Source organism: Archocentrus centrarchus, chromosome 12, assembly GCF_007364275.1.
Source record: "Archocentrus centrarchus isolate MPI-CPG fArcCen1 chromosome 12, fArcCen1, whole genome shotgun sequence".
Classification (NCBI taxonomy): Eukaryota; Metazoa; Chordata; class Actinopteri; order Cichliformes; family Cichlidae; genus Archocentrus; species Archocentrus centrarchus.
Window position 1 is genome coordinate 6,609,214 of NC_044357.1, and position 23,931 is coordinate 6,633,144.

At 39.9% G+C, this 23,931-nt stretch overlaps 2 protein-coding genes across 2 annotated transcripts; one reads left to right on the forward strand and one right to left on the reverse strand.

Annotated features, from left to right (window-relative positions):
- Positions 1-4,724: 4,724 nt before the first annotated feature.
- Positions 4,725-17,221, reverse strand: LOC115788978 (mitoguardin 2-like). Its single transcript, XM_030742116.1, has 16 exons — positions 17,144-17,221; positions 16,104-16,366; positions 15,758-15,968; positions 15,541-15,656; positions 15,317-15,437; positions 14,848-14,975; positions 12,727-12,844; positions 12,463-12,569; positions 12,224-12,336; positions 11,736-11,808; positions 10,555-10,641; positions 10,356-10,454; positions 9,733-9,867; positions 9,565-9,618; positions 9,341-9,457; positions 4,725-7,688 (listed from the first exon to the last, which is right to left on the reverse strand). Exons 2-16 carry the CDS (start codon positions 16,197-16,199, stop codon positions 7,488-7,490), a joined length of 1,776 nt encoding a protein of 591 aa, XP_030597976.1. The 5' UTR covers positions 16,200-16,366; positions 17,144-17,221; the 3' UTR covers positions 4,725-7,487.
- Positions 17,222-18,350: 1,129 nt separating this feature from the next.
- LOC115788988 (alpha-N-acetylgalactosaminide alpha-2,6-sialyltransferase 3-like) lies at positions 18,351-23,626 on the forward strand. The gene is made up of 5 exons (XM_030742130.1): positions 18,351-18,618; positions 18,711-18,866; positions 19,132-19,541; positions 22,514-22,621; positions 22,765-23,626. The coding sequence occupies exons 1-5, from the start codon at positions 18,580-18,582 to the stop codon at positions 22,946-22,948; spliced, it is 897 nt and encodes a 298-aa protein (XP_030597990.1). The 5' UTR covers positions 18,351-18,579; the 3' UTR covers positions 22,949-23,626.
- The last annotated feature ends 305 nt before the right edge of the window (positions 23,627-23,931 follow it).

Here is a 23,931-nt window from a genome sequence, read left to right on the forward strand (position 1 = left end):
TTAGCTAAGGTCTGCAGAAGAAAATGATAAGTATTTAACAAATGGGTTTACCTGCCCAAATGTGGAATAAAGAAAGACAGGTATCTCTGCAAGCACATGATTTTCGGGGTGGGGGGGTGGTAATCTGATCCAATCACTATAACCCCCCAATAAAGTCACATCATTTCGATTTACAAAAAACATCTTACATGAATAACATGTTAATTTTCTTTATTCATTATCAATTTTGGGTAAAATACTAGCATGTTTAATCATTTGGTAATGTAACCCCCCCTCTCCCAACAAAAACTTGGTATCACCCAAATGAAAAGAGCGCCAAAAAGCAGACAACCAACAATTTTTCATTGCTGGTCGACAACACTCCCTTGTAAAAACCAGAAAAATCAAAATGAGGTAAATGTATATGCGTTGTTAGCTAAAGATTTAATAACTATGCCGCTGTGTATCAGACACACTATGAATACCTGTTCAGGTATTTTAGCTAGCTCCGTTAGACCTGCTACTCCCTGCTCCTCCTAAGCTGACAATGAGTCAAAAGAAAAAGAAGATAAAAGTGGTTATTTGCGCACACACAGCACAGCACAGTAAACAAGTATATAGTTTTACTCAAGTGAATACAAACATAACATTTTATGTATTTAGTTATTAATAACTACTATCAGTACTGATAACAGGCCTGAAGATGAGAGTCCCAGAACGGTCCAGGATGAGAATTATTATATTTTAAACACATCAAGTTAAAACCTTTTTCTCTACAGAAAGTGCAGAGTAAATACAAAGAAAGTTAAATAAATACATAGTAAAAGCATTACAGTGTATTTCTAATATGGTTAACCCAAAATCTCCTGAATCCTTTTAGAAAAGTAAATTATTTAATAAATAAATAGCTTAACACCCCGCCCCTCAAGTGTTGGACCCAAAGTTACGCCCTTGGTTTGAACATTAAACCTGTTAGGGATTATTTTTTACTTAATGAATAAAAGGACAAATGTTTAAAAGTTAACTCCAGCAAGTTAATTAATAAACAGTGGATCAACCAAATAATAAACAATTAACTAATACATTAGACATAGAGCAACAAACTGAAAGTGCTGACTAACTTCTCAGTCTCAGTGCATCTTATCTTGGAGGTTCGGCCACATACAATTAAAACATCATCAATGTCACCATGTTCTGTTATTAATCTGGACAAGATTGCTCTGTATGACTAATTAAAACATCAGGAAGAAGATGTGTTTTATGGCTCTATCACTGATGAGAGGAATCTGGGTCATGAAAAACCAGCTTGGATAAGACCGACTGACCAAGGCCGACTCACAGTTTAGATAATGGCAGTATAAACTGTTATGGTTTAGAGCAGTGCTCTTCTGGGGAGAGAGCTGCAGGCAGCTGCTGAGATGCCTGTCTCTCCCTCAAGATTTGCCCACATGTACATGTGATCATTTCTGATTCTTCAATATATAAAATCATTTGCATGAGAACTGAAGTGTTTATGAAAGTGTTTATGTTTATGTGTGTGTGGGAACAAGTGGGCTGATACTGCTGTGAAAAGAAAAGAAAAAAAGAGGATGAAATCCTCAAAGAAACTGGTAAAATAAAATTAAGAATGTATAAAGTCCAGAGGACAAATATCAAGGTTGTAGTAAATATCAACAAAAAAGGGAGATGTCCCAAACTGATTTTTTAGGTAAAGCAAAAGCTTAGATGAATTCTTTAAATTATGAATCTGAAAAACGGGGGGACAGGAATCTGGGACAAACTCTAAAGCTGGATCACATAGGAAAAGGAAACGTGTCTGTTACTATCTGTGTGTGTGCGTGTGTGTGTGTGTGTGTGTGTGTGCCTTGCAAAGAAAGAAAACAACTGGAGTTGGTGTGTGAGAATGAGAGTTATTGTGTGCGCATTTGTATCTGTATCTGTGTGTGTGTGGCTCAGAGAGAGACAGAATAGGAGAAAAAGGAAAAAAATGGTTGCAAAGTTTAGCACCTGGAGTGTGTGCACGTGTCTCTGAGCATTGCGGTATGTGTGTGTGTGTCACTTACAGTGTTACTGTGCGCATGTGTGTGTGCGTCTGTATCTGAGTTGAGTGTGTATCAGAGGGACACAGTGTTCGTGTCAGTGAGAGACAAGTGAGTTTTGAGTACTATAAGGTGTTGTTTCTTTGCTTTGTTTTGTTTTGTTTGTTTATTTTTGGTATGGATGGTAGAGTTAGTGAGTGAGGGTCAAGAGCACTCAGGATTAAGGTTTACTCCTGATACAAAGTGAGTATTGCCTACCATTGAAGGACATTAAACTGAAAAAAAAGGGACAGTCAGGAGTTGTTTTTAATTGATTTTCATAAAACAAAGCCAATATAAAAGGCTAATTCCTTGAAAATCCCAAATTGTGGTATTTTATGTAAATATAGTTATTAGAGGTCATTGCTTGAATATTGTTGTTAAATTTCAAGAAAAAGTTTCTATGAGAAACTCTTTAGTGAAACCTTTAAAAAGAAAAGTTAGAGGGAAAAAAAACCAGTGAGTGTGAATATTTTGTGAAACACAGCTGAACTGAAGACACAAGACAAAATGCCAAATCTTGAGCTGCCGCTCTGCTACAAAGCAAAACGTAGAGAACTAAAAACCTGTTTATGAAAACATATGATAAAATAAAGGTACCTGATTTACACTTTTGTACATTTACATTTGTTTATTTGGTAGATTTGTTTAAAACTAAGATTATAAGAGAAGAGTGGAGATCATTTTGAATGTCTGAACAAATTGATATTAAATCAAGCATTAAAGGAAAAAATCCAAAAGTTAATAATACAAAAAATCAGTATGCCCTTTAGATAAAATTATTGAGACATAAACAAAGTTTATGTCTCAAAAGGGGGGATAAAATAGGAGAAAATTAAAATCAATTCAAGACTTAACTAACAAAGATCTCTGTTTCATTCCAACAGGAGCCTGAACAATATCAATGTGGCTCCAAGAGACTGGACAGGTAACAGTAAGTTCCTGTACCCATGACCTCTGTGTCAGTGACATGCGGTGAAGTTTGTGACAGGTGAGGCATCTGACTCATTTGGAAGCGGATGTTCACATATATGAACCCAAAATAGAAGCTTAGATTTCAATTTTAATTATACTAATGATTAATTGTGCTTTAATCAACTCCATACTGTTCAATGATGATGGCAAGAAAAACCAAATATTTAATATAAGGGCAAACATTTTTTTTTTTTTGGGGGGGGGGGGGGGGGGGGGGTCTCTTTTAAATAAATAAAAAAAAAAAACATTTATTATCTTACCTTTATTTGAAGATGGGGGCAGCACTACCCCCTCTCAATGCCGCACGCTACTTTCTGCCTCACTCTGTGTATTTTCACTGTGCATTTATGAACAATCACAAAGAATAAACATATCACACACATTCATTCATTATATTAGACAAACTGTGGAACATCAGCATGTGTAGCAAATGTGTAATCAAACATGTATATTGGCAATATAAAGAGAGACAGCAATGGGCATGCACCAACCGCCTGCTTCATTTGTTGTATGTGACACAGCGCCACCAGAGGTGAGCCACAGCACTGCACTGCCTCACGTCCTGATTTCAGTTAGATGATCACAGATGACAATGCCACTGCCATTGTTAAATGTCATGTTAATTGCAGATAGGCTAATGGCAGGGCCAAATATGGGCATATATCAGTGCATTCTGAATTAATTTCATTAGTAATTAATGTTGATTACCCTACACCTTACTAGTCCTGCTGTTCATCATTTCTAAAAAGCATTCAAAGCTAGAAGGACGTTTGTGAGAACACAGCATTTGTCAGCAACATAGACGGTATAACATGGATGTAACCTCTAGGTCCAAAAATTATGTCAACGCTGATTCATCTTTACCTTTACTTGCATTCTATTTAATGACCACAAGGGGCCAATCGCTATTGGTTGCAACAAGACCATCGATTCTATAGAAGTTTATGGGAAACATCAAGACAAGAAAGCTCCTTACCATGCATGGAGGGTTTCACTCCAAATCCAGTAGTACGCTAAGCGGAAGGCAGCCGAGGACTAGTGAATGTCTGAACCACTATCCTGGAAACTACTAAGGACCAAGCCCTAAGCACAAGATCGAACGAGGCTGGGGTCTACCAAACCAGGCAAGACTCCAGGTGCAGACTGTGGAGAGATACCCCTGAGACAGTCCAGCAGGGTGCAAGATGCTAGCAGGCAAGGCATACGTGCAACACTATAACCAAGTGGCCGGTGTAGTTTACATAAACATCTGTGCCAAGTATCACCTGGAAGTCCCAAGGTCAAAATGGGATATGCCCCCAAGGGTCATTGAGGATGACAGATACAGAGAGACAAACAGGTGATGGCTAACCCACTGGACAGAAGTGGTGGACAAGCAGAGGAAGAAAGCCATAGTGATAGACGTAGCAATACCAAGTAATGGCAACATCAAGAACAAGGAACACGAGAAGCTCAAAAAGAGCAGAGAGAAGTGTTAGAGAGGATGTGGAAGGTGAAGGTAACAGTGGTCCCCGTGGTAATCGTAACACTCGGGGCAGTGACCCCCAAACTGGGAGAGTGGCTCCAGCAGATTCCAACATCCAAGATCTCTTTCCAGAAGAGTGTAGTCCTATGCTGTTCTCTTAAAAAAAATGCCTATTAGAATGTTTGAGTCTTGTGAAACGAAAGCAAAAAAAATACAAAAACTCAGTATCATTTAACAAAAAATAACATTTAATACGGAGAATTAAAATCAAACCAGTTTCTGACGTCATTTAACAATAGAAAAGACAAAAGGCATGAGTAGGACACTTGAAGTACAGCAGTGACTTTCAAAACAAAAATCTCTCTCTTCATTTTGGCCATCTGAAACTCTTGTAAAACTCTTGCATCGAGTACATGTTAAGAAGAAGACTCCATGACTGAATTTTATTTTTTAAACGATAACTTTCTAAATATTTCTAATCTGGGACCTTTAACACTTACAGCTAGAGCTAAGCCTGGGTCTACATGTAGCATGTTACACTGATGTGACCAGTAAGTGGACACAAGACTAAACAGAAGCACTTTCCCATAACAGCATTTTATCTGCATGACACACATTGATATAAAATGACCAAGAAAGGAGGAAAAAAAATGTTTTCAGACCAAAACAAAACCTAGTAAGCAGAATAAACAATTTTCATATTTATAGAGATCTGGGAAAGATAATTTCTCTACTGTACAGCATTTATGCTCTATATTATCAATAATATGTCAGTTCTTTGATGCAACAAATACATTAACAGCTATTAAAACAGGGTTATTGGACATTCTTGTATTTTTTTTTCTTCTAAAGTGCAAAATGCTCATTGTCACAAGAAGGAACCAAATTATTTTCTGTAAAAGCTCTATTCACAGTTTTGGTTCATGTTAGACAAAACCACCAACCAACCCCCCAAATACTGACTCTTAACAGACAGTACAGATTAAGGAGGTGAGGGGAAAAAAAAAAATCCAATCAAAGCTCTTAATTTAAGAGATTTGAATTTGGATTATCAATGCCACCAAACACACACTTGTATGGATAAGAACGCCAAAGAGCTGCTGATTCAGATGATAAACTACTGACATTAAAATGCTGTAAAGTGATCTGAAATTTCTCTCCACACATAGACAACTGTGCTTCTCTGTTAACAAATAATCTCTTCATTAGACTTCATGACAATAATTTTGTTTCAATCTGTATATCACAAACGTGCCTCTGCAGTAGTGGTGCAATCGAGTATTGTGGAATAAATGCCATTCAGTAACAAGGTCACAGTACTGGGAAAGCAAAGCAGTGCACTTATATGGATGACAGTCCAGCTGTACGACGCCCGGTTCTTACTTACAGATATTTATAACATTAGAAATATCCTAAGAGTACTAGATGCTGTTTCATTTAGAGGTTGTGTCAATATATATATTTTTAAACTAAATCTCCACCAGCATCCACTTTTCTTTTTTTAAAAACACACCTAAACCCAGGGCCCTTTTTCATTTAAAGGTGTAAACACTAACATAAATGAGTCAACAAGTAATAGTAAGCATGCACAGTACCTGGGCTGTGACTCTGGCTCACCTACTTTAAACCCATCTTTGATGCTAATGAGTCAAAGCTGCCACAGAAAAGCTCTACTGCTTATGTTGTGTGAACAATACAGTGTCACGGCTCACTGAACAAAACAGCGCTATTGGTATTATTAGTGGCGCGTACTTCACCTGCTATGACAAGTGAGTAATATCTGCTTTGTTCAGGGATTATTCTTCATACAAGCTGTGATTAATGCTTTTGATTAAGGTTGTACAATTTAGACCCAAATATTTGCAAGCAATTCAATTGCAAGAATGTGTCAAATACTGACTTTAGAATTAGGAAATACTACCTGAGAGCACCTGTTTAAGAGATTTATCTTCTTCAGCATCTTCTACACTCTGTTATGTTTTATGTAATCATAGCCAGACAGATATTTCACATCTGGTATTCTTTTATTTATGGTGGACGTGCTGTTTTGCTTTTTTTAAATCTGAATATTTGTGTTGTGATTTATAGAAATTAAAACTTCATAAACCCTTACCACATGCTTAATCAAGCACTTGTGTTTACAGCAACTGTGAACACTTTACATCTGGTGTCAAACTACTGTAGAACGTATTCATGAGTAACATGCCAGTACCCTGCACAAGATCAAATGCCTTTTTGCGTTCGACACACCCTCTTGGCCTTATCATATTTTATGCTCAATTAACTCAAGGTGGAGAAAAATATAAATAGAGATTAAAGAGGATTTCAGGACAAGTGCCAAGACAAACCCATCCCATCTTGCATCTCATAGGAGCACATGTATTCAGTTGGCCAAAGTGCTCAAGAACTGTCAGGAATTATCACTGTTTCAAATGCATAATCTTCCTTAGTTTAATATAAAACATAGAAACACACACCAGTATTGACTCCCACACATGATTCCACCTAATTCCAGAGGTGATGAAGAGTTCTCTGAAAACACTCAATCCATGTGGATTTAAAGTGTGGCAGGCCCAGTCTTCATGTGCTGCTAATGCTTCTGTCAGATCTGTTCTCAAGAAATCACCCAACAAGGCAGGGACAAGTCCTCACACGTCTGTGATTACACGCCTGCAGTCTGTGTTCTAGATACATTAGACAGCAGCAACATGAGAGGTGGGATTGTCAGTTTCCCTTGTTAGCACAAGGACCAATGATATTACAGACCTGGTGAAAGGATGTCCTATTGAAGTAGTCGTGTTTAACCCCTTACACAGATGAATAAATGAATAATGCTGGTTCTCAGTGTATCACAGGAGCATGAATCATTCCAGTCTTAATACAAGTACACATTTACAATTGAGCTGTGACTTTTTGCTGTTCCCCACTCATCAGCCCCTTTACTGTTGGCTGGTACAAGCCCGGTGAAGCTCTTCGTGACCCTACTTGTCTTAGTTGATCCCCGAAGAGCCCTCTGTGTCTCTGGGCAGGGCACCATTGAGCTCGAGAAGGCTATCGATTCCCAGATACCCAAGTAAAATCTCACTCCGGCGGTGGGAAAGGTTCAGGATGTCGTCAGCCAAACACTGCGCAGAGGTGAAGCGGACCTTGTCATGATCAAACATGTCCTTAAGGTACTGCACGATTTGTTGCTGCAGGTGAAAGGAGATGGGGAAAGAAAAATGAAAGAAAATTCTAAGTAACACGGTAATATTAACCTGGAGAAATCCTGCAGAAACATGATAAGAAAGAGCAAACTGCACAAAGAAGGGTTCCATATTAGTTTGAACCCAGAAGCAACAGTGCTAACCACCGAGCTACCGTACTGCATGAAGCCAACTCAGTGGTTAGGAATGAGACACATGAATAGAAATTCACCTGTCATGGTTACTAATATGGCTAGTTAGACTGTAAAAGCTCTTGTACATAATGATGTCTGTGGCTCAGGAGGAGCTGCTCTTAAGTCTGAAAATAATGAAATTAGGTCTGACATATAGACTGTATATAAATGATGGCCTTAACCACTGTGTCATTATCCATTAGTTAGAAACCCCCGAGTCTGAAGTCTTAAGCAAAGTTTCTTTACAATGATCATCTTGGTATTCTGAAATCAGGTGTGATGAGTGAGGGTGGGCCAGACTGAAAAACTGTGGATGCTGCTCATATGGTAGTGAATTGTCATTTGAAAGGTAAATCATAACTGGCTTTAATTGTAGCTTTTGGATCTGTTCCCTCAACATTCATCTTGCTCTCTCCTAAGAAAGGAGGCAGGTCTCCCTCTAACTGGTTATACTTAGCTTTCCAAACATTTCTGACACTCTTTTCCCTTGCTTTTTTTCCCCTGAGCTCTGGGAGGTGGTGGTCACTCAGGTTCATCAGCCTCATCTCCTTCCTCATCCTCAACTCCCTCAGCAACATTTCCAGCCTCCTCACCTTCACTGTCACTGCTTGATTCTACTTCTCTGCTTGCACCTGTCTGTACTGGCAGCCATTCCTCATCACTGCTACCAGAAGCACACTCTTCCTCATTTGAGTCTGGAAACTCCTCTATTACCCTGTATGTCTGTCTTTTTGAGCCCTACAAAAAATATGGATGTCAAAAAAAACCTCAAATTACATTCTAAAAACATAAAGCAGTTGATTTACAGCCAAAAGCATTACAGGATATGAATTATTTTCAAGAACAACATTGGCAGTAATTTACATTGCATTTAAGTTGAAACATAGCTTGTGATGCATGATGTACAATTGAGTGGACAGATGATTAATCTGTATTTCCTCCAAATATAAAATCAAAACTTGGAAAATCTTTACATAATATGTCACCTTAGATGGTACTTGATGATATTATATATATATATATATATATATATATATATATATATATATATATATATATATATATATATATATATATATATATATATATATATTTTTTTTTTTTTTTTTTTTTTTTTAAACCTGCAATGGTATCTTTTTATAGAAAGTAGAAACCGAAATAGCTGAGGTGGTTGGTCTTTCTCCCTGTCTGTCGGCCATCTTGGTTTTACTGACTACTTTTTCCTATTGCAAGGACCTACCAATGGGATTTTTTGTATGAAATGATGCAATAGCCTCCACTAGAGTGGACTATATGCAGCAGTGCCCAAAATTGCAGGCATATATAGAGAAAAAACACTTTTAAACAGCTGTACACTGTAGTGACCTCCATGCATGAAAGGGTTAAGCTAATGGTTTCCTTGCACAGAGGATGGTGCCGTCTGCACTGGAATTTTTTTGAACCATGTGCTCTGTATGTTCTCACCTTAAAAATTGTGCACACTTCACTTAGGTGCTGCCTGGGTCCTAAAAATCCAAAAGCTAAAACTGGGCTCACATGTTCAGATATGGCATAGAAGTGGGAGATAAACCCATCAGGAACCTGCAGAGAGGACAAAAACAAGCTATCAGAATAAACAAAAAAATTATTAGAACTTTAAAAATTAAGCAATTAAAAAGTACTGACTCCTAAAACTAGCTTAAACTCACCATAAGAAGGCGCCTTTTGGCTTTTAGGACAGACCAGCAAGCTGTTGCCAAAGCCTACCAGAAAAAAGAGAGAAAAATAAATATTTCATAGATATAGATACTGTGACAAGTTCACTGGTGGCATGCAGAGTATGTGCGTGTGTGCTCATGCGTGTGTGCAACATTAACTGTTTCTTTAAAGCTGTCAGAGAGCCAGCGATTCCTCAACACAGCCACCACAGAGGAAGGAGGGCTCTCCAGGTCTTCGAATGCATCCATCAGGATGAAGTCCAGCACTATGTCAAAGAAGTTCATACAAACCACCTGCAAAGATCAGGAAACAAGGACCACATGGAACAGTTAAAGCATCATTTTATTAGCAGCAGTATTATGTTTTTAACTGCTGTGGCACCACTGTATCTTGGGACTTGGGATATGTACAGTGTTGTTGAACAGTTGTACGCATTTTATGTATTTCTTTAATCTACCATCAGTGATATGGAGTAGGCTCCTGGTTTTGTCAGTATCAGATGTATGAGCACGTGTGAACATGTCCCGCTGACAGTTTGATGCTATACCACTGATCAACAGCTGGTGACAGCAGTGTGCCAAATATTAAAGTTCTGACTCAAAGAGCTCTGAGGTGCACATGCACCTGTGTGTGTGTGCCCAAACACATTTTTGTCATGTGTTGGTTAATATCCTCCACTGCAACAATAAAAAAATAAAATTAAAAATAAAGCAGTAGGTCCCTTTTAATATTTTTACTAAACAAAAAAAAAAAACAAAGGAACAAAGAAATGACTACTCACCCCGCGTCCCTCCAGCTCCATTTTAGTGATAGGCCATGTTTCCTCTCTCTGAGTGTAAAGCAGCATGTCTTCATAGCTTTCTAGAAAACCTTTGGTGCTCTGAGTTGAAGCAAATAAATGAAAATATTACTGAGAGCTGTTCAAATATGTCAAAATAGGACAAGTTAATAACTGAGGATCCAGATGAGGACAGTTTTACCTTGTTTGCTTTTACCATTAAACCCGCAATCATTTGCTTTCCAGTCTCCATGAAAAATGTACGGTGAGTTTCATCTAACAACAGGATCTGGAAAGAAAAAAAAAAAAGCAACACTGATAATTTGAAATGGTGACTATTTTAGGTCTGCAGATTACATTAAAGTTGCTCATTTTCAACAGCTCCCTTCATCTTCAGCTGTGCAGTTTTCCACATATGAATTAATTTAGAAAGGCTTAGATATTTTTAGTAGAGTACCAACCAATATACTGGCTGGCCAATATTATCGACCAATTCTAGCCATTTGCTGATATATTGGTATTGGCATTTATGTGGACTGATAAATAAATAATGTAAAAAAAGGGAAGGGATGGTAGAAACACCCCCTTGATAGTGGTTAGCAACACGTGTTTGGAACATCACAAAAACCAGCTGATCAATGCGGCGCTGGACAGAGCGTAAACAACTAACCCACGAATTGTTGGGTTACTTTAGTGATGGGCCAAAATTAATCTCTGCATAATGTCTTGATATGGAGAATAATCAGATACGGTTTCATCAAAATCCTGTAAACCATTTCTTAGATATGAAGTGGACATGAACCTTGACCTTCAACCCCAGTGACCCCGTTTATGAGCCCAACCTTGCTTTGGTCATAAGCCATCTACCAATGAAGTTTGGCGAGTGTAGGCCAAACGGTTCTCGAGTTATTAAGAAGGCACTTCAATGGACCCAGCCCACATAATCACATATGTGCCCAGCCTTTCGATGGGCATACAATAAAAATTAAACTGAAATCTTTTTCTATTCATCAGTTATCAGTGTAAGGCAGTATTTACCAGCTTCAATAATGTATTGTTCACTCCTTACAAGCTTTCCTGCTAGAGGAGAACTCAGCTCAAGGTTTAGTTATGAGGAATACAAAGGCCATAAGTGTGGACAGCATGCTGTCCTCTGCTGTTTATACAAGTCTGAATGTCTTTGCCACCTTCAGCTAGCAACAACAGCCGGTTAACTTATAGTGCCTCTCAGAACATAGCAGTTCCCCCATTAGGAGGGGAAGATATATATATATATATATTTATCACTGTAAACAACTGCGATTTCAAGGCTTCAAATAGGCAAAAGAGGTTACCACAATGATCCAAACAAAGACAATGATCTGTGGGTTTGCTGAAACTAACCTGGAATGCTTGTCTCACACAGTGAAGCTTGGCAAGGAAGTCTTGGTCACTATAACATTCAAGTAATTCAGTCCTGTTAAAGCGAGAAAATGTATCCAAGTCAGACTCATACTTCTCTTGGCAGATGCACATTAGAGTATAAGATTATTTTTTATTAATACATACAAACCTCACTATGACTTTAAAATACTGAAATGTACATTTACACATCCAAAAAGCAACATAAGCATTCATTTGGAGTTATTTTTTTGGCCATCTGTCAAACTTCTGAAGAAAACATCTGGCTGTTTAGCTGCTAAATGCTTTTTGGTGTTGGACAACTAAACTGAGTTTATCAGAACTTTTAGTTAAAAGCAGCTGCTTCCAGTGCTGAGGGGGACCACAGACACGTGAGGGTGACTCATTTGGCATTATCTATAGTAATTTAATAAACAATAAGCATTTCTCAGTGCAGCTTTAAGTATATAAAGATTTTATGCTTCAGTTACCTCAGGGTCCTATAGGCCACTTTATCGTCATGGACCAGAGACAAGGCTTCTTCATATAGGGCTGCTGGCTTAAGAGGCTGATAGACCTCCCCTAGAGACATGGCATCTAACAGCTGCACATAAACACACACATACCGCAGTACACAGTTCATGTAAATGAGTGAGAGACGGGTTTTTCAAGGGTCAGGAGTATACTGTGTTTTCTGCCAGTCATTGGCGAGAAGAGAAAGGGAGCTCACCTCTGCAGCCGAGAAGAAGGACTCATCAGAAGTAACAGTAGTGGCATCGTCCTCCTGCAGTCTGTGGAAACTCTCCACTTGAGGCAAGATTAGAGTTCCTTCACTTTCTGCCAAAGAAACAACACAAACTAACTCCCAGGGCCAGACATGAAGCACACACGTATAGCTGTGAATACTGACAAAGTCCAAGATCCTAGAATCTAAATGTATGATCTCTGATTAATGATATTTCTATTGTCTGATAGGGTAACACGGAAATATTACCAAAGTCTGCCAGCACGTTGTCTGCTGGGATACTGCTCCCAAAATCCTCCTGTAGGTGATACGCTCTGTGCAGTAATGTCTCTAACTTCTCAGCAAACACTTTATTACGAGCTTCACCCTATGAAAGAAAAAAGAATCCACAGATCAAAAGTGACTTCATATTATATAATAAATAACCTGAGGATTAGCTCAACTTATTTTAGTTAAACTTAACTAGTACTGGGCCCTAGTCTAGAAAGCAGGATCAACAGATTCAAAGTCTAACCATCAACACTGAGTTGATTAACTTAGATGGGCAACTCAGAGTTGCCAGTTCCAGAAACGCTGATTAGATTAATTTCAATCAACTCTGAACGTGTTTACGCCGAGTCAAGTGAGAAAGAAGAAAGTCATCATCAATGGTGCTCCATGACAACAGGTAAACAAAGAGCAGAGTCTCCATTTTAATCCAGTGGACTGAAGAATGTGAATGTCAGTGTGGACCATGATGTTTATCTTAAAAACAAGGTGGGAGAAAGATTTAAATTAGCTTGAGCCACTCTGTCTTCATCATGGACAGTGTAAAAGTTTGATATAAAATATACTTCAATTTTCATTAGATGAAGCTGAAATCCTAATTTTACATGTGATTTTAAAAATCACCAGCTGTAACCAGACAGGGACAAAGTGTAGGTGACAGAAACAGAAGATAAAAATATGCAGAAACAGATCAGATACAGTTAACTGAGGATCTGTGATTTGATTCAGCTAGCAATAGACTCCAGGCAGATCTACCCTGTAGCAAGTTCTTTTTATTTAATAAAAAAAAAAAACAGTTTTTGCAACAGTTTATGACCATTTAATTTTTTTTAATAATCATTCAGTAATTACTTAATGTATTGATAGGATGTAACAACCTCATGTAGAGGATTTCATTATGTCTGCCAGTACTGGATAAAAAATGCTTTATAAGATTTACAGAAAAACTCTGCTTTAATGTTCCCCAGTGTAACCATTTATAATATGATCTAATCTCAGCCTTCACTGATAGATGACGGCTGTCTTGCAGACATAGGAGAGATGTTTCACTGGGTTACTGTTAATAGTCAGAGTTCAGAAACAGTAACCGTTTCACATTTGACTCAAAAAAAAAAAAAAAAAAAAAATACAGGGCAGCTTTCCAAGTCTTTTAAGGAATTTGAAGTTTTATCAGGAAAGGCAAAAGCAATAAGAACAGTCTAAGCTTTTATAGAGCTGCCTCCGTGTTGGTTGGCTAGATTTGAGACATTTCAGTATCATTTTGGAAAGTTGAGCCATTTTGAATAAAGTATAGTGATCATGTCAGGACAAAATAAGCCACTATGAATGATTCAAAACTGATCTGGACAGGGTGAGCTGAGAAGTGACTGGGCCTGAGCTCATCTGAATCCATGATCCTTATACATTATGGAGCTGTCCCACCGTGCAAGTGGATTCCAATGCAATGACTCCAGTCACTTAAAGTCATTTCAGCTTCATCTTCACTCAAATATAATCTCCAAGACCCCAACCACGACAGCCATTTTTCCATCAGTGTGACCAATGACTGCTCATTGATGCTATGAGTCTAAAGCTTTATACAGAGAAGAAACTCTTACCCCAGTAACTGAGTCTCAGTTTAAGTTAACCATATGCCTCCGAACGTGTCGAATGCGACACAGCGTACTCCAAAAGTGCCGCCGTTCGTGGACTCCCAGCAAAAAATACTGTAATACCCCTATACGGCTGTGTAGTGTAATTTCTGAGCTTTCAGGAACCATTTGAATTTTTCCGAAAGGACAAATGGTCCCAGAGTTACGGTAAACAGCCAGCTAATCAAAGTTCCTTTGATCAGCTGACTTGGCGTTGATACGCTACATCTTAACCAGCTGTTCGTGGCTAGTAAGGGCAGGAAACCAGCACTTCAGCGGCAATCGCCTGGAGTTAAAGGATTAGAAAACCCGGAGTCTCCCTCATCTTACGGTTAACAAACTCAGAACCACAGCGTAGCGTGCTTCCTGGAATAGGCCCCTGGGCTATGCATTGGAAAACACCAGAAGACAGTACTGTACTTGATTTAGAAGATATTCCACCACAAACTGGTAATAACAGTATGATGATTACCATGGCAAAGTCTCCACATGTTGCTCCCTGCAGAGAGAGGCTGTTGTTGCTGGATGTTGAGTGGGGTTGATGGCGAATATTCAGGGCCCGTTCCCACTTTCGCAGAGCCTCCTCAAACAGCTCCATGCCTAGCAGAAAGAGAAATTAGATCACAACATTGTCTTCAGGTATTCCCTGTCTTACATGTAGCACACAACAGTTCATTACACACATGGGTTCAAATTGGACTTTACACAAACTAAAATCTGTTCAATGTCGGGTCCAGCTCATTGAAACATTTGATTAGTCACATAAAGCTCCCCAGGTTATTAAAAGAGAAATGCTCTGCTGTTTTGTAATTATAGATAGTTTGTGTCTTAATGTCAGCATAAAATAGTGACAGAAGCTTTAAAAGCTCCAGAGACTAAAGGTGGCTTTACGCTATTTTTTATTTAAAAAAAAAACATGAAGCGTTTTAGTGAATATTTACCCATTAAGTAGAGATTCTCTGCATTAGCGTCCTCTACTGCCCCTGACTCTTCCACCACAGGCTCTGCATCCCAGGGGGTGGATGGATTGGCAGACTGATTTGGAGAGCTTGGGACTCGCATCTATGCCAGAAAGGTGCGCACAAACACATACACACACAAAGATGGTGGAAACAAGACAAAAAACCAAACCAAAACAAACAAACACTACAGGTATGAAACTTACGGACGCCAGGCTGTGTGATGAACTTGAATGTTTACTTGGAGCCAGGGAAGAAATTCCACTCATGGTGTCATTGCTTCGAGTACTGGGACTCATCACCTGTCGGCCAGTAAACGGGCCTGTCCCAAAAGAACAGCATTTCCTCATTGAATGTTTCTAGGCGCACACTGATGAAAGAAACTACATACCACCCAAACTCAAAACATTCTGTCATTCACACCTCTCTTTAATGATGAAGGTCGTCCTGTCTTCATGAGTGACTCTGGTATTCCCACTGTCTTCTGCCCATCCTTCTCTTGTGTTCCCTGCTTCCTCTTCCTTCCTCGCCTTTTTAACTGATGAGCAGTGAGAGCTAGAGCTACACTGCCCAGCGCTGTGGCAAACAGTACCTTCTTCAAGCTTGGTGTAAGCCTTAGCTGGGAAAATATGGACTGAAAGCAGGAAAAGCAGTGAAGATACAGCCAAATATGAAACATTAGCTGAAAGACACACCAATATTAGTCTGCACAAGAAAATGATTCATATTTAACTACACTCTGTGTGTGCATATGTACAAAGGGGTTTACCTGCCCAAATGTGGAATAGAGAAAGACAGGTATCTCCGCTACAGTCATGGCCAAAGCCTGGGCGATGGACATCCCTTCTCCTCGTTTCATTGACATCTCAGTAATCAAAATGCCTTCAGGCCACAGCTCCCTCACATTCAGCCAAAATGGGGTTTCCCCTCTGGTCTGAGATCAGCCAGCTCAGGACTTGATGATGAACCATCCGTAATTAACCATGGGCATACAATCTCTCCCATCCAGTGACTGACTGTAGTCTGGTTATTCTACAACAGATTGGACACAAGTTTTGAAAGTACTTGAGTGTATGTGCTTTTAACTGCACAGCCATTATAACTGCAGGTATGAGTAAACACATTTATCAGCGAACCACCCTCCAGACACAGATTTATCTTGTACCGGTTTATGGTTTTACCTGGGGAAACAAGCTGGGAGCAGAGCAGCTTGACACTCTGCCAGCACCTACTTACCCATTCTAGAGTGTCTGGTATGCAAATAGGGCACAAGCACGCCCTGCAACCTACTGTACCAGACATTCAGTAGCTGCAGCTTCAACCTGAGAAACTGGGTGACTTTCTCTGTCTTTGAAGCAAACTGGTTTACAGAGAGCACAACCACAGTCCAGGCAGGCTGAAGTTACTGATAACAAGACTGCTATTTGGGGGAAAAAATATATAACTATAAGATGAAGCAAAAGCTAGCAGTTAGCCCGGCCAGGAAGCTAAAACCAGTAATTGCCTCTGACACAAATTTTTTAAAACTTGCTCATAAATTCCAAGGCAGGGTTTGGGTCTGACTTTAAAGCTCGTGCCAAAGACAGCCAAAAATCAGCACTAGCGAGGATGAAACAGCCTTTACAGAGGTGTACACGCTAACGTTAGCTAGCTTATTCGGCTAGCCTCATCTGTCATTCCACATCATAGCATCACCAGGTCAGCCTGGCCTCAGAGCCCTGAGCTGACACCTCACAGGCTTCAAGGCGGCTTTGTGTACACCTTCGCCAGAGGCTCAACTAATAACATAATCCCTACATAGGTACATACCGTGATCATCCGAGGCGTCAAGGAAGGACATTCCCGTGTCACAGTCAGTGAAAGTCGCCCTACGTAGTAAACGCGAGAATACAGACAAGGACACCAGCCAGTCGAGTGAGGTGTGAAGACGTTTACCTTTTTCTTGACCAATCGGATGAAGGGTAGGCGGGGCAAAAACTTCGTCATTCTATCCTGGCAAACAAACAAACAAAAAAACAAAAACAAAAAACAAAACAGAAGCTAATCGCTTCTAGAAACTTTGTGGCGGTGTATATGCTTGGTAATTAGAAATAGCGGTAAAGCGATATAAATGAGTTACGTTTGGGGAAGTCCAGCGAATTATTAAATAAGTGCATGCTTAAGACCATAACAATGAAGTCAGGCTACTCGAGTAGTATAGCAAGCAAAACTCTGAGGAAGGTCGTAGTTTAACTATCTGAAATAATGTTTATAAATTACTGACTTCTATTTAGGGAAGGTGAATTTACGAGGAGTACTTGAACGCAAGCATTGGCTGCCACTGATCGTAAAGGTAACTAAAGCAGAGAAATCTGTTTCCGGTTTGGGCATGTATCTTTCAGAATAAACGTGCGATTTCCTTCCAATATTGTCATAATAATTTAGTGCAGGGATCCTCAGATACAGGCCTCGAGGGCCGGTGTCCTGCAACTTTTAGATGTGTCTCTGCTTCAACACACCTGAGTCAAATATAGATGTCATTAGCAGGAGAACTTGACTAAATACTGAGGAGGTAATTCAGCCATTTGATTCAGGTATGTTGGATCAGGGACACATCTAAAAGCTGCAGGACACCGGCCCTCGAGGCCTGATCTAGTGTATTAATATCACTGTATTGATTAAAAACACGATTGTATTTTTAATTAGGCTCAAACTTAAAGGTCCTTTCTAGTAAGTAATGTTTTTCTTATCACAGTTCTTGCGTGGCCTATTAATTTGGAACATCACTATTTATACAGTATAGATTATGTGACTGTGCGGATATTTTAAACTATTCAAAAAGATCTCAAGATACACAAATATAAGATGGCAGAGCAGATAATCGCGTCATTGGGAGCGCATGTTATGCTGTTTGTTCAGGTGATACTTTGTTGTGAAAACCTCGCTCCGGAAGCCTTATTCTGTATAGCGGGACAATGTTTCCATTTACAAGGCGTGTCCTAGGAATTGTTTATAGGGTACTGTGTCAACACAGCGGGGGACGAAACCGGCAGCTGCACAAATTTCGGAAATTAGCTGATGTAAACGTTCTGTAAATTACACGTGAATAATTTGGTCGGCTAAGGGATGAAAACAAACGTAACCGCGGAAAGAAAAGGATACCGGATTTGACAGATTTAAGACAATTAAATATCCCTTGATATGGACCCTCTATCATGAATCGATGGTCGCTGGGCACGTCTCTCTCAGGTCGACTTGAAAAATGAATGCCTTCTGGCCTCAAAGGCCTTGATATGAAAGTTCTGGTAAGAATCAATCAGGTATTTAATGTATATCGGATGGGTGATCAATATGTGTACGGAGTTGAACTACCCTAACCTTTCCCACGGGTTTTCAGTCCATGCAGATGCTCCGCTGGCTTTGTCTCCTCACCCTGAGCCTTCCTCTGTTGTTTTGGGTTGGACATGTGATCACAAGGGACGGTCCACCACCTCCTGCGCGCAGGAAAGGACTCAGGGGCTACACGAGAATCAGTCCCGGCAGGATGGGCCAGGTGAGAGGCTCAAAAGATACAGGGTGGGGTTACACAAATAGAGCTTACAAAGCTCTGAGGTGAGTTAGGAGCATCATTACCAACAAGACATGCTTGAACTTGATTTCATCCATTTTTAGATGAGCCCAAAACAAAGCCTTTTGAAAGCATTCTGTAATTCTGATGGCATAACAACTGAGCTATAACAATGCAGTTATTCATTTGTGTGAAACCACAACCCAATGATTTCTTATCTTGCCCGATTTCTTATCTTTTCTCTCAACAGATATTGGACATGAACTGTAGTCAGTGTGCTTTGGTCTCCAGCTCCGGTCAGATGCTCGGAGCAGGTGCTGGAAAGGAGATAGACAAAACTGATTGTGTGATCCGGATGAATAATGCTCCCACAGAGGGGTTTGAGAAGGACGTTGGGAGCCGCACAAGTGTTCGAGTTGTGTCTCACACCAGCGTTCCCCTGTTGGTAAAAAATGAGCAGGATTATTTCCAGCAGTCGGCAGACACCACATATGTGTTCTGGGGTCCTGAAAGAAACATGAGGCAAGATGGCAAAGGACACATTTTCAACGCCCTCCTGAAAATGGCAAAAAAGTATTCAAATGTCCGAATGTATGCTGTGACAAAAGACAAGATTGAGTACTGTGACGGAGTGTTTCAGAACGAAACTGGGAAAAACAGGTACAGCATGAGTTTAACACATCAATAAATAATTCAGTAAATAGAAAGTATAACTGTTTACAAACAATCACACCATTACATTGAAGTCCCAATAGGAACATAAAGTCAGCTGATGTGACTCTTTAACTCAAAAATTTAAAGGTGAACATATAATTTACCCATTTCAGCCTTAAATAAATCCAGTTAAATTTTCATGCCTTAGTTATTGTAAATTCTTGTGTTCGAACAGTTTAAGACTTTCCAAAAATCCACAATCAACAGAATGTGAAAAGGCAACTTTTATGTCCAAAAATGTCAGCGTTGAGTAGATATCAGCTGAAGCTGAGCTTGAGCTGTGCTCTCTGTAATACCAATTTGTACCACAAGATGGTGCAGCTAGTCAGTGTGACCTTTATTTAATCAATTTAGAGTGACAGTCTGGCAAAAGGCTGGAGGCCTCTTGAGGAAATGAGGGTAGCAAAAAAGAATACGGTGGGGGAAATAATTATTTGATCCCCTGCTGAATTTGTCCGTTTGCTCACAAAGAAATGAACAGTCTCTTATTTTTATGCTAGTTTCGTTTTACTGAAGAGAGACAGAATAGCAACCAAAAATCCGGAAAAAACACATTATATAAAAGTTATAAACTCATTTGCATGCCATTAAGTGAAATAGATATTTGATCCTCAAGCATGACTTAGTCCTTGGTAGAGAAACCCTTGATGGCAGCACAGCAGTAAGATTTTCTTGTAGTCACCAGATTTGTACACATCTCAGGAGGGATTGCAGCCCACTGCTCTTTGGAGAAACTCTTTAAATCCTTTGGGTTTCTTGGCTGCTGCTCAGCAACTCGAAGGTTCAGCTCCCTCTGCAGATTTTCTATTGGATTGTGGTCTGGAGACTGGCTAGGCCACTCCATGACCTTAATGAGATTCTTTTTTAGCAACCCCTTTGTTGCCTTGTCAGTATGTTTTGGGTTGTTGTCATGCTGGAAGACCTATCCATGACCCAACTTCAGTGTTCTGAGTGAGGGAAGGAAGTTCTTGTACATGGTCCTGTCCATTGGCCCCGCAGTGCGGTGAAGTCATCCTGTACCAGGATAGCAGACAAACAGCCCCTAAGCATAATGTTTCCACCTCCATGCTTTGGATCATACTCAGCAGTTCTCCTCCTCCAAACACAGTGGGTGGAGTTGATGACAAAAAGCTTGATTTTTGGTTTCATCTGACCACAGCACTTTCTCCCAAGCTTTCTCTGAAGCATTTAGATGTTCACTGGCAAACTTAAGATGGGCCTGTGCATGTGCCTTCTTGAGCAGGGGGTGCTTGCAGGCGCTGCAAGATTTCAATCCATTACGATGTAGTGTGTTACCAAAGCTGTTCTTGGTGTCTATGGTCACAGCTGCCTTCAGATCATTAACAAGCTCCTCCTGGGTAGTTTTGGGCTGATCCGCCACCTTCCTCATGATCATCCTCACCCCATGAGGCAAGATCTTACTTGGAGCTCCAGACTGAGGGCGATTGATGGTCATTTTATATTTCTTCCATTTCTGAATAATTGCACCAACAGTTGTCACCTCCTTACCAAGCTTCTTGCTGATGGTCTTGTAGCTCATTCCAGCCTTGTGCAGGTCTTTGACAGCTCTTTGGTCTTGCCCACGGTGGTTGAGAGGTTGGAATGGAAGAAACTGATTCTGTGGACAGATGTGCTTTATACACATAATAAGTTGAGATCAGAAGTATCCGTAAGTGATTGATTAATTGATCGCAATCTGTGTGCCATGTGGGCAAATAGCCAATCTGTGGGAGCCAAAATAATCAAATTCATATTTCAATCAATGACATGCAAATCACTTTTTTTTTTCTGGATTTTTCATTGATATTCTGTCTTTCTCCACTGAAATGAAACTATCATAAAAATTAGAGACCATTCATTTCTTTGGAAGTGAGCAAACTGACAAATTCTGACAAATAATTATTTCCCCCACTTTTAAACAGCAGCACATCCATAAAGGTTTGAACACAGCTGCTGGTGGTGAAAATTTTAATTCAAACGTGCCAAAGGTAATTGCAAAATGCACCTTTAAAACCCTAATTTGACCATTATAATTGCCTGTGCTCCCTTTATAATAAAATACTTTACTCTGAAACCACACTGTGTATAGGATCATTTGCATTCATCAAGCATTTACTTGGGAACTGCTAAAATTCTAAATGTAAAATTCTACTTTCATGAAGTTTAAAAACTTCATATAAATTGATAAAGTTTTTGTTGACAGGTGACAGCTTGGTGTACCTTACTGTATTATATTGAAAATCCTAGTAATTTCTCCCCTTTGTGCATATTAATGTAGTGTACAGTGCAGTCCTATACATTACCACCACCATCTAGAAAACTCTGTATTAAACATCCCAGCTGTCATAGGGCGAGAGGTGGGGTACACCCTGAACAGGTTGCCAGCCTGTTGCAGAGCCAACACAGAGTGACAGACAACCTTTCACTCTCACATTCACGCACTCATTCACACCTATGGGCAATTTAGATTAACCAATTAACCTAACCCCAGTAAGTGCATGTCTTTGGAATGTGGGAGGAAACCGGAGTACCCGGAGGAAACCCACGCAAGCACGGGGAGAACATGCAAACTCCACACAGAGAGAGGGAGAGGCCAAGGTGGAATCGAACCCAGATGGTATTCTAACTGTGAGGCAGCAGTGTTAACCACTGCGCCACCGTGCTGCCCTGTATTAAACATAAAAAAACAAAAAGACTTTTTGACACCATCAGAAAGTCTAAGTGTGTAAGCGTTGTAGAAGGAGAATTCTGTATTATACCTCATTATAAGCGTTCCTAATAAAGTTGCAGGTAAGTGTATGAGTATACGGTGTATCTGATGTGTAGTTGATGACTGGTGCCAGTTTTAGGATTTATTTTTGAATTTGTAAGAATTTGAAAGACTTTTTTTGTAAGAACAAATATTTGGTGCATCTCAGAATGAAAACTGGGGCGTTTCTCAGCACTGGATTCTTCACAATGATTCTGGCCATAGAAATGTGTGACAGCATCCATGTTTATGGAATGATTGATGATAGCTACTGCAGGTGAGACATTTATGATCTATTCTCAAGCTCAATCTTTATTTTTTTATATATATATATATATATATATATATATATATATATATATATAAACACACAGACAGTTGAGTACCTTTAGTGACCCTGTGCCTCTCTCTTGCCAACAGCCGAGCCAATCACAGTGTTGTTCCCTACCATTATTATGAACAAAACAGAATCAATGAGTGCAAGATGTACAAGGTCCACGAGCACAGCCAACGCGGAGGCCATCGCTTCATCACTGAGAAAGCCATCTATGCCAAATGGGCAACACACCACAGGATTGAGTTCAAACACCCCACTTGGAGCTGAACATTTCTCTGACGTATAAACATAGATTGGTATGACTACAGGTCATTAAAATACAAGACTGTAAATTAAAACCAGTCAATACCATAGCTGCTTTTAGCTTCTTTATAACTGTGCCTTCACTTTTGCTCTTATTCTGTAGTGTTTTACTTTATGCTTCAATCTGTAATGTAAAGCTGCAGTATGTACATTTCCTGTGAGACAGAAAATACATTATAATTATATACATAGACTGTATATAAAAGATATACGTAGCTTAAAAGCCACTGTCCCTTAAACCTGCTTCAATTCAAATGGCCAGCAGGGGGCAACTCATCTGATTTTTAAAGAAAACAGCCCCTCTACTCCCGTCCCTGTCACCTCAAACACATTCCTAATAAGTCTGTGGTCTCAGTTGCCAGTTTCAAGTCTTACTGAATACAACGTGATGTTCCTTTTATGAATTGTATTCCCTGCTTAGAGTCAAAATGAACAGTGATCGGGGTATTCTTTACCTTTTGGTTGACAAGTCACTGCTATTTGAGCATACACTGTCCCTCAACTTCTCATTCAGAACCCCCCACCCGGAACATTTGTGAGGTCAGACACTGATGTTGGATGAGAAAGCCTGGCTCACAGTCGCCGCTCTAATTCATCCCAGAGGTGTTCTGTCAGGTTGAGGTTAGGACTCTGTGCAGGCCAGTCAAGTTCTTCCACACCAAACTCGCTCATCCATGTCTTTATGGACCTGCTTTGTGCACTGGTGCGCAGTCATGTTGGAACAGGAAGGGGCCATCCCCAAACTGTTCCCGCAAAGTTGGGAACATGAAATTGTCCAAAAGTCTTGGTATGCTGAAGCATTAAGAGTTCCTTTCACTGGAACTAAGGGGCCGAGCCCAACTCCTGAAAAACAACCCCACACCATAATCTCCCCCCCCCTCCACCAAACTTTATGCTCGGCACATTGCAGTCAGACAAGCACCATTCCCCTGGCAACCGCCAAACCT